This window comes from Chroicocephalus ridibundus, chromosome 3 (assembly GCF_963924245.1).
Source record: "Chroicocephalus ridibundus chromosome 3, bChrRid1.1, whole genome shotgun sequence".
Taxonomy (NCBI): domain Eukaryota; kingdom Metazoa; phylum Chordata; class Aves; order Charadriiformes; family Laridae; genus Chroicocephalus; species Chroicocephalus ridibundus.
Window position 1 is genome coordinate 101,034,715 of NC_086286.1, and position 15,614 is coordinate 101,050,328.

General features: G+C 37.6%; 1 protein-coding gene across 4 annotated transcripts in view; it reads left to right on the forward strand.

Annotated features, from left to right (window-relative positions):
* Window positions 1–15,614, forward strand: part of KHDRBS2 (KH RNA binding domain containing, signal transduction associated 2) — a 636,753-nt gene that overhangs the window by 579,003 nt on the left and 42,136 nt on the right. For all 4 annotated transcript variants that reach the window (XR_010070438.1, XR_010070437.1, XR_010070439.1 and 1 more), the window contains exon 8: window positions 5,218–5,276. Coding sequence is in view for 1 of the 4 variants with exons in the window: in XM_063330276.1 (XP_063186346.1) it covers window positions 5,218–5,276 (59 nt within the window). In the remaining 3 variants the exon portion in view is untranslated. The remainder of the gene's footprint in view (window positions 1–5,217; window positions 5,277–15,614) is intronic.

Here is a 15,614-nt window from a genome sequence, read left to right on the forward strand (position 1 = left end):
AGTGCCATAACACAAAGAGGGAAGTATCTCAAGAGTTATTTTTACGTCTTCAAAGACAACTGTGGAACTTTTTCATCTGTTTGATTATGAATCTGAACTGTAGAACTTCACTGGCATCAGCTGAATCTCTAGTTTGGACCAATTCAAGTATTTCACAAAAGAAGCCTGATTATTACCTAATGGCCGAGTTATCCCTCCAAGGTTGATCAAAAGCCTCTTTTCTAAATTGACTAGCTCTTTCCCAGACATTTTCTAATAAAAGATTCCTATAGTATTCTAGAATGTACTCTCCTGGTTAAAAAGTACAACCATTAAGAAAGAAAAATAATGTATAATAATGTCTTAATGTCTTTACAGGAAAAAAAATCTGTTAAAGTTCTAGGCCAACAGGTCTTAGTCATAGGCTTTCAGTTTCTTAGGATGTTTTAGGACAGACTACAGAACACACTTCACCTATGTGGAACCACATGTTAGCAGTGTTTAAAGCAGATGAACCCTTTCATGTACCTTTCAGCTTTGGCTGTTAGTGTGCCCATTGTATGCCTGCAGCCACATTTTGTGCTCCACAATTTGAGAAAAAAAGAGTCAGATGCATCACGCAGAAGTAAAAGCAAAGAACAAAAAAGAGAGAAAGGAAAAACAAACAAAAAAACCAACCAAACAAAAAACAAAACCATGAGGGAACAAGAAGGACTCAAGTTCTTCAGTTCTTGCAATGTTCTGCTGCCTTGTATTACAGAAGCTGTAAGAGCAGGCAGAGAAACAGATGGTAAAGTTGCTAACGATGGGTCTCTTGTCAGCAGCTTCCTGCAGGTGCAGGAGGAGGTTGGTCAAAGGCTAATGCAGTCTATTCGTTAGTATTGTGATTTCCTGTACCTGACACCATTGATCTCTGAGTGGTGAACAACACCCTTCCCCAAGGTGGCTTGTTGACCCAAAAGTCAGGGGTTTGTGGCTTCAGTCTTAACTCTTTTGTTTGCGGTTCTTTGCTTAAACCACCTTACAGCACCATTCTCCACAGCCTTTTGGATAACAAGCCGTGTGGTTTCCCATGGGTGTTGACACAGTCAGAATGGAATTCAGTTTTACTTAGCTAATGTCAATTTGAAAAAGTCCCAGTTAACGAGAGGTTAAAAACCTCTGTTAGCTTTAAAGATTGCTGTCTAGATTCAGAGCCTCTGTATGTGAGCCCTTCTTATACCATAGGAGGACCAGATAATTCAGGTTGGAAGGCAGCTCAGGGGGCCCTTGTCTTTCAAATAAGGAACATCTTTTGTGTTCCTTTTTTGGAACTGGTCTGGCTTTATCTGCACGAAAAGAAGACACCACAAGTTTATGGAAAATCTGATCTCAAATCTTTAAAAGGAACAGGTTCAAAAGTACTAACCAAAACCAGCAGTTATGTTAAAATAAGCATAAATAGGTTATGATAATGAAAATTAACAATATATGTATTATTAATCTTCTTGCCCACAGAATAGGAATGAGGACAGAATCATACATCTTTGTTGCAGAAGTTTCCTCTAGATAGACAAAAATTACATCAGAGGTTGTCAGATTGGAAACCATTTGACATATAAAAATAACTAAACTACTTGTAAGATTCATAGTCCCATGTATACCAATTCTTCCACAAATGGTACATCTAGAAGGTGACAAGAGTCTAAGTCATGGCACTTCAAGACCTCTGTGTGTCAGAAGTCTGGTGTTTAAGTATAGTGCAATGCTTTGAAAATTTAGGAGTGAAAGTTGAGAAGTTGTTAATGAGCTAATCTTATCTGCTTTATAAAATGTATTGCATCCTGCTTTCAGGTGGGTGCATGTACTTAAGTAAATTACACTTCATGTTGCTTGAAAGTAATGAATGCTAATGACAGATAATGGTGTCTTGTTTCCAATTAGCACTGCCAAGAGAGCCTGAGGTTTCTAGAGCTCATGATCACCAAATTTTCCAGGAACAGTCTGAGAACTTTAAAATTACATAAACAAGTTTTAATTATGCTGAATGCGTTTGCTGATTGTTTCCTTCCACAGTTGGGCATAATGCGAAAGAACTAAATCTTTATGTAGTTCAATAGTTTTAAAAAGACCTTATGTGTGTAAAGCCGTATTTTATCACCCATTTTTATAAACATCATTCATTGTTCACTTTAATAAAAAACAGAGGAAAATGTTTACAAATAAATGCATGTAACAGTTTGTAGTGAAGATTCAGAAAGGTTTAAAATCGAGCAGTCTAATAGATAAGCAGTCGGCTCACAAAATGTGAGTTTAAATCAGGTGTTTCACATTAAAAAATACTTTTCCTTCACTTAGGTATTGTTCAAAACACTGTCTAATAAGAGTTAGCAAGGAATTTGAAATACCATTTTGGCTCATAATGAAAAAAGGTATATTATTCAGGGAAATAAATTTGTAGAACTTAGATCACAATCATGTATTGTGCCATGAATTATGCGTTTTCAGAAACGTGTTAAGTATTGTGCTCACAGACATCAAATATGCAGTATATAACAAATCACTTCCTTTCTATAGTTGCAATATGGCTTGTTTCTTATTTTAACGGTTTGTGTATTAACTTTGTATTCTGTTTATACTGTATTTCACTTCTGAATGTTCACTGTGCAGGACTTTTATCTCACATCCTTATTGCCTGTATGATTGTGTGGGTTTTGTCCAATAAAAAAGTACAACAACAAGAGGGTAGCAATGAATTTTTACCTGCTCTTGCAAGTCTTGCATTTTGACGGATGTTATATCGATGGTAATAGCTCAAGGCCCTACTCAGTGACCACTGAAAGCAGAACTGATGTTGGTAACTTATTGGCCTGTGGACTGGGTCCCAAACGCACTCCTTTTAAAGCTGACCTTTGGATGCAGCCGCTTTGGTTTTTAAAATGTGTGAGGAAGAAATACTAGCATTTTATCCACTGACAGAAGATGAGAATTGCGGGGTTTCTTCTCCTGTAACCCCACTCACTAGTCCAACGCTCTCCTCTACCCAGAAAAGCAGGCAGTACGCCAAAATGCTGCTGCTTAAATTGGATTACACAAGATTTTTTACATACTGCTGTCTGCCAGGTCTAAGTGGTATGTCATCTGTCTGTTCTGTACATTTCAAGTAATTTCTTAGGTCTCAACCATGAGCTCTGTAGATATAATTTGTTACGTGACCTAACCCTGGCGTTGCCAGTTCTGTAGTTTACCTTACATAATCCTGTAATTTTATTTAACTGGCTACTAGAATCATTGCAAAATAGTACACAATGCTTAGTATGTTCAAATAAAATTTATATTCTTGCTGTTGATTTCTTGCACCGATTTAAAAGGAGGGTGTGTATGTTTAGATAATTAATTTTCAGGCAACTGGATGGCTCCCATTATCCTGGAAGGTAATGCTTTGCAGTGATTATGTCCTATAGAGCTTGGATAGCATTGGGAAAAATATTTAAAAGTATTAACTTCATTTTCATTCATGTCACTTGTATATCCACTTTCTGAAACTGCTTTAGCAAATGAATTTCATCTGTCTGAGCTGTTGACGTCAGTGTACTATCCACTCACATGAATGACTTCTGGCTAAATTACTAAATTAATGCACAACAATTATAGCTGCGTTTTCAGTTAAAAAAAAAAAAAAAAAAAAAAAAAACACAAGATATTTGTAGCTGAAAACTGCCTGTGAGAGCTGTGCCTAGCCAGTCAGGGGATGACGTGTCCCAAATCAAAACAAGTTGACTGTCGGTTATCAGACACATGCAATCAGTGCTCTCAAGTGAGATACATTACATGAATTATTCTCAGAAATTGTTCCAAGAATAGTTACGAATAGCTATTAAGTTCGAGAAATTAAAAATCTGATTACAGGCAGCTTGTGAACAAAGAAATCAAAATTAGTTTAAGAAAATAATTGTTACAGATTGCTTGTTTATCTCTGTTGTATTTGTGAAATATTTTTACGTACACTGCACTGTCAACTAAGCTTCTCTTTCAAGTGTAAATTAATATTTTTAAAATTATAATCTAATATGGAAAATTGCCTGAGCAATAATGTTATAAATAGTGCAATATCGAGCTGATTGCCTGCTTCTGTTCATTTTACAAGAATCCGTCTCGCACAGTGTCCAAGGAAAAAGAAGAAAATGTGACAATAACAAAAGATTAACAGGGAAAGTGTTACATTTTCTGTTTGATTCACTACAAACAGAAGTACAATATAATAGAGTTCGTGGAGTTGTAAGTTTTTCTGGGCAGAGACTGATTCTTGTTATATCTACCTGGTACCTGATAACACCAGTTGTCTGATCTTGAATTTGGTACCAGGTACCAAATACATAGCGCAAACTGTAAATAATAATGGCATTCAATCAAAAGTATGAAAAATTCCATTTCCATTTCATTATGTCTTAGAGGTCAGATTTTCTGGGTAATAGCTGGGGATTTCTGATTATCAGGGTGTCACTGTGATCTGAAATGTTTTGGTAACACGTTAATATGACCATACATAATTTTTGTTAATGAACACAAAGCAGTGAAAAAGTGGGTTTGAGACTCTTAAGTCTGATTTTCCACTCCTTGAACCTCACTGCTTTCAATACGCATTTTATTGATTACTGTATAAAACTTTCCATGGGTGTCCAATAACTGCATAAGGACAAAGGCTGTGGAGAATCAGGTTTCTCTTTACAAGCAGTGGAGACACACTTTCTTCTTCAGGAGCAAAGCTGAAATCCTGTCAGTGTTTTTGGTAAAGATAAGTAGTTTACAGGTTCCCCACAATACAATGCAGTTAGCTTTGGGGGGAAACAAACTACGCTGAGTTTGATGCCGCATAAATGTTTGGAATTACAGATAAATGAGATTAACACGTCTTTTGGTGGGTTAACAATAGTGAATAATAAAGTGAATGGTCTTTTTTCGAACCTTATTTTTGCAAATAGAATTTCTGGCAGTGTTTGTCACAACTCCTAGGTTTACATATTTAGAACCAATTTTGGTTTATGCTCAGTAGATAAGAAATGTGATGTGCTCTATAATAGCTGTTATTGTCACCGATACATTTTCCTTCGTATTTTTTAAATTCTCACTACCCCTGAAACTAGATGGACTGTGCTATCATGTAGAAGTGTTAAAATGTGTTTCATTTTCTATGCTCTGTTTTCATTTTGAGTTGGTTACCTATGGTAATAGTGACATGGCTATCTGAATCTGTTACAGTGTGCCTGAATATTATGACTACGGTCACGGAACAAGCGAAGAGGCTTATGACAGCTACGGTAAGGTCTATTCTATCTTCAGCAAAAGTGTGAAATCAAAAGAAAAAACCTGTCACTGACAACTCAGAAATTACTTCCACATACTTTTCTTTCTTTTGCCACTTTTACAAAGACCAAACAAAATGGATTTCTGCAACTTTAGGATGAGGTTTGACTTACTGAAGTGGGACCAGAAAATGGGACAGATCAATTTTGATCAAAATTACAAAGCCAATTAATCACAGTCACAGATCAGCTTTAAGAGCAACACTGAAGTTTCTGATTAAGTGCCTGAATATATTTCACAGTGTTAAGTGTCCGTCTGCTTGATGTGCCAACAATACTATGCATCTGCTGCTGTCATACGCATTGCTTCAAGCAGCAAGTTTTGTAAGATTTTTAAATACAGACTATTGAAAGTGGAAAGAGAGGGTGCTGTGCCACCATGGGAACCCCCACTGCACCAAGGGGGGAAAGGAGTATCTCGTGGCACACCAGGCAGCGCTGTACCCTTTGCACCTCTCCCCGCCGAGTCTGTGTCTGAGCTATTCCAGTTCCACTTCACAGGAACAGAGGGCATGAGAGGAAAATAAAGTGTTGCTCCAGCGTGTGCAGCCCATTTTCTAGGTGTGTGGTTTGATATTAGTGATGTGTTTCAATAACAGAATGTATTCCGTCCTTTCCTATCAGGTTTTTTCCCAGCACATTTTACCATCAGATGGCACAGTGAATCTGACATTTTCACTGAAATAATAGAGCGGTGCTGACTATTGTCAGCTTAAAGACTGACCCCTGTATACTCAGCAGAGATGTCATGCTTGATTTACTACTACTAATAAAGTATCCTAAGTTTACATGGTGACTTCCAAAGCGTTGTGAGAATGTGAGCTGCGGGAAATGATGCTGCAAGTAAAAGTTACAGCGAGGGGTTATATAAGGATCGCTGCTTGAAAGAAATTTATTCATGCAGCTGTGAAGCAAATGTCACTGTAATGCAAAGTTGCAGTTTCCTTTATATTTGTACAGAAATCACGAGACATTACTGAGACGTTGTCCAAATGATTGCATTGCATAATCAGAAATAATTTTTTGTATAATCCATACTTACAGTATATTTGGATAATACAATGTGCAGTCAAGCAGATTTTCAGTGCTAAACAAGTAATAATAATAATAACAACTTATCCATATGAATGTGTGTGGTTTGGTTACCTTTCCTTTTGTTTCCTTTTTGTACCTACTTTTTTTAATACCTGCAGTGAAAGACTTTTCCTCCCCTCTCCAGCTCCCCTCTCCATCTCTCCTCCCAGATGTATTGCTAAGGTTTTGGGCGATGCAGAAAAGCAGAAAAGTCTGAGCTCAGCAGTAAGAATTACCCACTGCTTAACTTTTAACTAGACTTCCCAACGCTGAATCTCTGTGTGTTTGGGCAAGACATTTAAAGTAATGTCACTCTTCCTCCAATCCCTCATTTGTAAAACTAGAAGAATATTACTTGTTTTCCCAGCAGGGCTTTTGAATGGAGCAGTTAGCTAAGGCTTACAAAGTGCTCAAAGAGTGGGATCATGCCTAAATTTTTGCTCTGCATGAAGCAAACTTTTTTTGCCATTTAGCAACCAAAGCAAACTCAAAAAGCTTGAGTTTGCTTTGCTAGACTTCTCTTAAAATATGTGGTTGAAAACTGTGGACATTTTTTTTGCTTAAACAATTTTGTGACCTGACCTTTGAATACAAAATTCTGGAATAGTTTTACCAGTAACCTGGAATAAACTTTAAAATGGAATAATATTCCAAATTGCTATTTTTCTACTTTCTGAAATCAGATACATTTCTATGTGAGTCTTTGTACTCTTGTTGGTTCACTTACTTTACCAGATTAGTAAATTCACTAGTTCTGTGCTCTGGAAACCTGTGCGTGAACTTCCTTCATCCCAAAGTCACCACCATTTATCTGAAGAGGTAATCTGAGTATATGGAGATATATAATATATTCTTAACTTCCTCATTTTCTAAATTCTTGGTACATACACTGATGTTCTCTATGTATGTGACTTTTTCAGTGCTTCCCACCCAGATAACAAGCAACCTGGTGCCACCCCTTCTCATCCTCATGTAACTTTTACTCTAATTCTCTGTTCCCAGAGAACTGTTCCCAGTTCCCTACTTTTTTTTTCAGGATGTTTTGCAATGCATTGTGAGTCTTCTGAATCCACCCCACTGTATGAAATCAGCCGTCCCTTCACATTTCACTGTCCTGCAGAAATCAACACAGTCTTTCTTTCACCCCAGTTCAGTTTCACACCTTGTTTTATCTTCCACAACAAGGCTGTGTTCCTCCTTTACAATCCTTTCTGGCACACCTCTGTAATTCAGAATTCCTCCAAACTCGGAATAAGACCACACACAAATGGTACATGAACATAGAACTGGTGTCTTCTTGTTGTTGTCTTTTAGATGTTTCTTGTAATGAATTGTCTTTTCACACTTATCCCTTCCAAGAACCGTATATGAATTCTCAGAAATTGACTAGCTTGGCGTCTCTTTATTTTTTCCCATGCATCCTATTTCTTCCAACTTATATTTAGGGAGGACGGTTCTCAATCCCAAGAAGGTTTCCTTTTATTCTTTTTCATGAAGTAGATTCGACCAAATAACAATGCTACTTCCTTCTTAATTTTTTTTAAGTATAATATAGAGCTTTCTGTAGTCTGTTAACTATTATACAGCACCATAGTACTCCCATATGAGCTGCCTGCTATGACTTTTCTTTCTATCTGGGCAGGTAGCAGGTGGTTTTTGTCTCATATGTTCTTCTATGCTCCTTTTAAAAGGCCTTGTGGAGAACTCTGACTGGGGTCACTGTTTCCTCAGAAGTTCTTAAGATTTATGCCTTTATGGATTATTCATTATAGGGTTGCAAAAATCACAGCAGTGTTTCAGAGCAGAGCTCACCTGAACACCATGTCATTCTCAAGAAGTTCATCTCCCTTTTAATTAGATGGAAGTACCAAACAAGAAATGCCCTAAGTCACTTATCTGAGGCTGGGCAAGGTGAACTCTTGCTCACTATTCCCTGCTGTAGAATCCACAACTTGGGTTAATTGCCTTGACTCCTTGTTCAGTTTCTGCTGTGAAGGTTCCTGAGAATTCAGTCCCTTCCAAATCCAACCAAGCAACCTCCCAAGACAATGACAAAGGCAGCTGAGAGGGATATATGTAAAATCCCACTATTTCCCATGACTTAGGGATGTTTCATGAATGAAAGTTCATAGCATAGGACCCTGTCATGCAATTAGATACTCAAATTCTATTGCGATTTGATATGCTTGCCACCCAGTCTCTCAGAAGCATCAAAGCAGAGACACTTCAAAGCATTCCCTGTAGCAGCCTCTGGGCACCTGGAAATACTTTACTAAGGAATTATGAGATTCCTACAATTTTTTATAGGATCTAGATTATGCAGCTACTGCTAGAGAATTTTGAAGATCACTGTTCCGGGCTGAGGAACATAAATTTGGGGCGCATGCCGTCTTCTTGTGGACATAGGCCTTATAGGCTTCCTCATATGAATGGTAAAGAAGTATCTTCAGCAGGCACTTTAAAACTAAAAGGCTAGTCACTTAAAGTACCGCACAATTTTCAAAAATGTAAAGCATCCTCACCTCTAATCACACTCAATAAACATTTTATGATACTTGTGTCACTGAAGGTCTTGATATCTACAGATATGAATTTAAATCTAGGAGTCTACACTAGGGTGACAGTGTCATTTTAACTTGATGATGATGCTTATGTTATAAAACAGAAGGCATGAAATGGGATTAATTTATGAACACAAACTTTATAACCATTGCTCTGACTATATTTTAATAATTTTGTGTTTTCCCTTCTGGCACTGTTGTCATCTGAGGAAGTATCTAGTGAAAACATGAATTTAATGATTTGTCTTATAAATTGATTAGGATAAAATGTACAACTGAAAATTTGGTAACTGAGAACCTTTCCTGCCCGTATATAATGTCGTGCCCAAGTCCAAAAAGCACCTTCACTGGACAGGAACACTGTAAAGGAAAAAGCCTTTGTAAACCGTTCACGTTCTCATTTCTCTCTCCTTTTCCCTGTTTTTCAGAGGAACCAGCATTCTCAATACAAGTGTTGTGCTGTGTTAGGTCACTCTAGACTTGCTAGCAAGGTACTCCAATGTCTTATAAGCTTTATTAATTTTATCTGATCTGCCTCATGGTTGTTTCATCTGAATCCTTTTTCTCCCTTGCACTGATGGGAGCGCACAAGTTTTTATTTATCAGATACAGTTTCTGTCTTAGTTATTCCACGGTCTGGGGACTCTAGCAAAGGAGCTCTGCCACTTCTCCCTGCAGAAGGCTGAAGAGGCTCCTGCCTCTGCTTCCAAAGGTGGATACTGCCATAGCGAGGATGGAGGAAAGTAAGAGTGTGCCTGTTGTCAGATGCTATAGTTCACAGCCTGGTGCATATTCTGTCGCGTGCATGACCTGAAAATGATGGTGATTTATGTCTTTATGCCAGGTCATGAACCGCAGTATCTGAGAGGACAGTACACGTGGACTTCTGTTTCTACTACCAAAAATGCAGAAACCTTAGGTAGAGGGTAAAAGGAGAGGGTTAAAGTCTATAACCTCCTAAACCACCACAATTAAATTAGAATAACACCATCTGCCAAAGGCCTTAGGCAAGAGTTAGGAAGGTTAATCTGTACCTTGTCTTTTACACAAAGAGGGAAGACATAAGTGAACTCCACTAACATTCCTGTTGCTATACAGGAAAAGCCTGCAAGGCTGTTTACTGCATGTGCTGCCATTGTGGCGAGGAGACAGCATTATTTAAGTGTGCTCTATCTTCACCATAATTTTTTTAATGTGCACATTTTCTCTAATTACCACATTTTGTAGTGTGTATTCTACTTCAGTTTAGCATTAAGTGCTCACTTGTAAACAGCTGATATTTGGGTTTAGGATAATTCCATCTTTAATTAAAATTGGAGAGTGTAACTGTTTAGCAAAATTTCTTTTAACGTAAGACAACCTCTAAGTTGTAAAATGCTGCCACGATGATTTAACTGACTATTTCACAAATAATTCCTTGACAGTCACTCAATATGAGATCTTTGCAGTTGTGATGACAATTACTTTACTAAGTAATGTTCTACACAGACAGTGCTTTATACACAAATTCTTTATAGGGCTTTATACGACTAACAACTAAAAATGTACAGGAATGTTCCACTACTTTTTTATTATCTTGTTTATTTTTTAATTTTGTGTTTGGCCTGAAGAGCATATTACCTAGGTTGGTTTGTTGTTTGGCTTTTTTTTGGAGTAACAATGATAGTTTTTGCTGAAGAAGTAAAAGTAAAAATAAATATATAGTGATGAAGTTGGGGGAGGAAAGAGTGTACGGAGCATTCAAACTTCAGGAATTATGATAAATAGGTTGATTGAAGAGATGTTGCCTTAGGAGACATAAATTCTCATATTTCATGATAAGACATAAGCATGCTCATTTCGTGGAGAAACTCAAGTAGCTACCATCCTGATGTGAAATAAAACCTGTGTTGGTGAATCTATGGCAGTGATAAAACCAGATGAAGCCATGCTGCAATGTATACAGAAAAATATTGTTAAAATTTGAAAAAGCACTTCTTAGCAATTGCTCTGCAGGTGAAGAGGTTTGTTTGCCGGTCAAGTCCAAGTTCCAAACAATAGCTTTGCTATAGTAGGTCATTGGTCCTAATATTCATTATGCTCAAGTTGCTAAGGGTTTCTTACCCTATTTTTTTTCTAGCCTAGCCCCATTTAAGTTTTCAAATGTAGGAAATCAAGTGCTCAAATAAGGTAGTGACTGATATGCAGATGTAAGAGACATAGGTCTGATTCTCCTCATTGCAGTGTTTGATTTCCCATAGCTTGTGATTACAGGCAAGATTTTTTCTAACACTAATTAATAAAGCCTTACTAATGTGCACTGATAGTACATTTGTATCATCTGAGCATATACATTTGGTATCTGATAGGAAATATCACTGGCAACATACCAAAGAAAACTTTCTTTGGTTTCTAGGCCTTGGCACATCTTAGCATTGATTAAGCATCTCAGAGGCAACAGGACACAGATGCTCCAGCGTGGTGGAGTTTTTCTGCTGTGTCTCTACAGAGCACCTGGCCAGCAGGTTAGCACATGCTGGGCGCTTCTACACTAGCATAGGACCAGAAGTGCCCTTTCAAAGCAGATTTCCCAGTTGTCTCCATTTGTCACTCTTCTTTTCACATCACTGAGTTGGCTCAAAGTACATGACTTTTACTTTGAAACTAAACCAGAATGTGCACTCACCTTCTTGTGAGAATTCAGTTCAGAGGCTCAAACTATGTCCAGTCTGGAATGGAAAAAAATCTCTAGAAGCCGTATAGTGTGAACATGAGGTCCTCAGCGTCAGCTGTTTCACTCTGCAGATCATTCCTATTTGTATGCACCATGTGCTAATACTGATATAGCACCTGAGTCCTGATGTTTCCTCAGCTGTCCAGGCTGATGACCTTGCTGCATGTGCTGTGGTTCTGTCCCAAAAAATGCTGGAGTGGGCCATGGACCTGCATGACCGCCTTTATTTTGAGGGAGTAGAGGCATCTGGTCTCTCCCTGAGCATGAGGCAGGTGTAACCCAGCCCTGGGAACTCAGAAGTGCTCCTGAGTCTTCCTGTACAGCGCTCTGTTTTTCTTCCACCAAAACCAGGAGTCATTGGAGACTTCTACTGCATATGGACAGAAGATATACCAAATAAATTGTCCTCCTTTAATCTTCTATTTCATTCATTCCTATACTTACTAGGGTATCAGAGATCCAGTTCCTACTCTGTGGGACAGAATGAACTGTCAAAAGCATTTCCTCGATTTTCTGCAAAATTTTATCAATTCTTTTGCTGGAGGAATCACCTTAGCTGTCTCCCAAATAGTATTCATTCCCTCAGAAGAGATTTATGATTTTCATAAGAGCATGATTTTGAAAGTCTGCAGAAAAGGGAGCACATTTTGAATTCAGCTATGATGGCTACTGTGGGGATGATGCTAAAGTTATTGCTGTTTTGTCAAATCATTGTTTAAATTAGGCTATAATTCTTTAGAAAGTTCCATATTTAAACCCGTCACATTCTTCTAACTGACTGTATATCCTAAAACATTTGTACTTCAGTTATTATGCTGCAACACTGAAAAAAAATCCACATGCAGCACAAGAAAAGGGAGTGCTTTTAATTTATAGCGACTTGTTGTGCTTCCTCTATTACTCCTGAATTATAAATCATTTTCTATGACAGAATAAGAATAAGTAAATCATGCAAAACTTTCCTATGTAGTATTTCAAGTGGTAATTTCACTGCCTTTCACTATGGGAACAGTAGATTTGGAGAATCTAAGAAAAAAGTCCTGTAATACTGATGCGCATGTAGTGCTGACCATCTGTGTAATTCGAGGCAGAGTATATCGCTGCACGTTTCATAAAGTAATAGAAAATTCATTTTTCCTGAAAATAAAAATAAATAAACAATTAAAAACTAGAACTCCCTCCACACTGTCATGTTCACGATCACCTCACAGCAACACTGGTAGCAGCCCGGTTCCTCCCTGTGTTGCAGGTTCCCAAACTAGTTACCTGGGAACCCTGGTGCTTCTCCTCTCCTGCCTGAGGCAGATGTTTGCTGCAAAAGTGGCTGAAGCCTTGGAAGAAATTATTTTCTCCAGTCGTTCATTGCTGCTCTGCATGCTGGCATTACTCAACCTACAAGCGCACGAGCAGTCCTCCTCTGCTCCGGTGCTAGGTCAGCTGGAGGATTTCTGTGATTCTCCACTACCAGTTTAAGCCAGGGCAGCTCACAACACTAAAGTAGATTTGGAATATCTAATTTATTATCCCTCCTGAAGAGAAGGTACTCTCATAGGGACAGTAGCTTTTTAAAGCTAAGGACAGCTAAGTCCAGAAAATGGACTACTGAACCATGAGGTTTACCTAACATTTCTAATTTTTAAGCCATATATATTGCATATGCAGTATGTTTACTAAAGTAAGTGGTATTTAGCACGGTATAAATGAGCATAGTGGTTTTGAGTCTACGTTTCACAAACACCTTTTGTCTTCTGACAAGATTCCACATTTCAAATAAAAAAGGTTCCATTTGTGATTTGAAAGATAGCCATTTCAGCTATTCTCACAAAATTATAAAATGCATAGTAGCAAGTCAGGAAATCCTGTCTATGTTGCAGGGTTTGCAGATAAGCAAAAAGAGAGCAGAAGAGTGAAGAAATAAGTGCATGCTCTCTTTAAAAAAAAAAAAAAAAAAAAAAGACAAAGCCTGTTCTTGAATTTTTTGTCTAAAATAATATATACTTGTCCAATTATGACACGAGAAAAGTGCAACTGTCTTTTTTTGTGTGGATTTATGGGGTAAAATCCTGGCTTTGTCAATGTTAGCTGAACTTTAGTCATTAGCTCGTGTAGGGCAAAGTTTCCAACTGTTGCTTAGTACTTTGTCTCCACCCATCTTTTCACATAGGGAGAAGTTTGGAGGCTTGTTAGAAAGACAGCACAAATTGAATTACCCAAAGAAAATAATTCTAATTTTCAGTGGTCTCATTTTAAAGTTAAATGTCTGGTTTCTATTGGGTCTTCTGCTCAGCACGTCCATAGCACTTCTCTCTCACTGCTCAGGCAATTAATTACACCTCAGAACACCTCAGGGAAGCAGGTATTCCTGTCTCATTCTGCCGGTGAAGAAGCCATACCACAAAATATTAAACAATTATCCAAGGTCACTGAGCAAACAAGGAGTAGAGCCAGTAATCACAATTCCTGACTGCCACTTATGCTCCATCTCTAGTGCGGTGTGCTCCCCCCAAATCTATGCAGTGTAACGACCTTGCAAAGAAGGTAGAGATTTTTTTCCTCATAGGAAAGAAAACCATTTTATTCTGAATTAAGGCAGCTTCTGTGTTTCTAATAGCACTGAAAGCTAAATGGCAGATCAAATTAAACCATTATCTTAATTGGTGTTATATACGTCTTGACTATCTAAGCAGAATAGCTCTTTCTATCTCTTCCTGGCCACCTGTCCCAATATAATTGACCAGAGATGAATGAAGTTGTGCCCAAAAATTGTGGGCAATATTCAGATGTTAAATAAGTTACCAGGAAGAAGAAGTGATCAGGTCTTTATTATTACAGGGAATAAGCAATGAATATTAATGTAAAATTATTAGGAAATAACATATTCATATGCAAATCACATGGTGTTAATATGTATTTTTTAATTTTAAAGCATCTGTTAATGTGATCTGCCTTTTAATTACTTGTATTGTTGCCCTCTTTGCATTTGTGAAAGAGTGTTATTCAATGCTGGAAAATTCCATGACAAGGTTGCAGAATGCCGACTAAAGAGTACGAAAAAAGCGCTCTGAGTATGTGCTTTTCTTGAATCTTGTACCAGAATATATTTAAGCATGTGATGATAGCCACTGTTTGGGGTAGAATTTTGGGGTAGGTGGAACACTGTGAATTTTTCTGTGCCTTTAATACTACATAGGTAAAAAATAAGACAGGACCAACTTCATATGTATCTCTGTTATAAATGATACCATTTAGTGATCCCACATTCAAAGGAAGTTCACAGGTTAACAATACTGTGACCTGTTTTCATTCTAGCTCTCCAGTAAGAAAAAAATCTAACTTAAATTCTGTATTTAAACAGTAGATCAGACCTACTGAGTCTACCAGCAATTGATCAAACAATAATCTTTAAAGATAGTCTCAGCTAATATATCAATAATGTCTGCAATCGATATTAGAAATATTTATATAACAGCAAACACAGCACCTAAGAGTCAATGTGAATTGTAAAAAGCAGTGCTAAAATACTGATATATAATTTCAATCAATCATAAACCAAGGGTGCTGATTGCCTGTGATAACAGCAATTAATTTGTGTGTCCTAAATGTGAGCTTCAAATATTGATTCACAGGGAGCATACAGCAAATGGAAAGAAATATCCAGTGTAATTAAAAGAGCCATGCCCATGACTTCACATTTCCTATCAGAGTAGCCACCAAAAAATTTACGATGACATTTGTTACCCCACCCAAAGCAATCCTCAAGCCCAAGCACACTCAGATTCCTCAGCTATAAACTCTCTTAGGTTTCCATCATGCCACGTAACCTGTACTTCTAGTTTCTGAAAGCGAAGCACACAACATTTCTCCTTAGCTATGAATGACAACATCAGAGAGATTTTGCACGTTGGCAATAACACCAAATTCCTGGAAAAAAATAGGTCTTCAGCC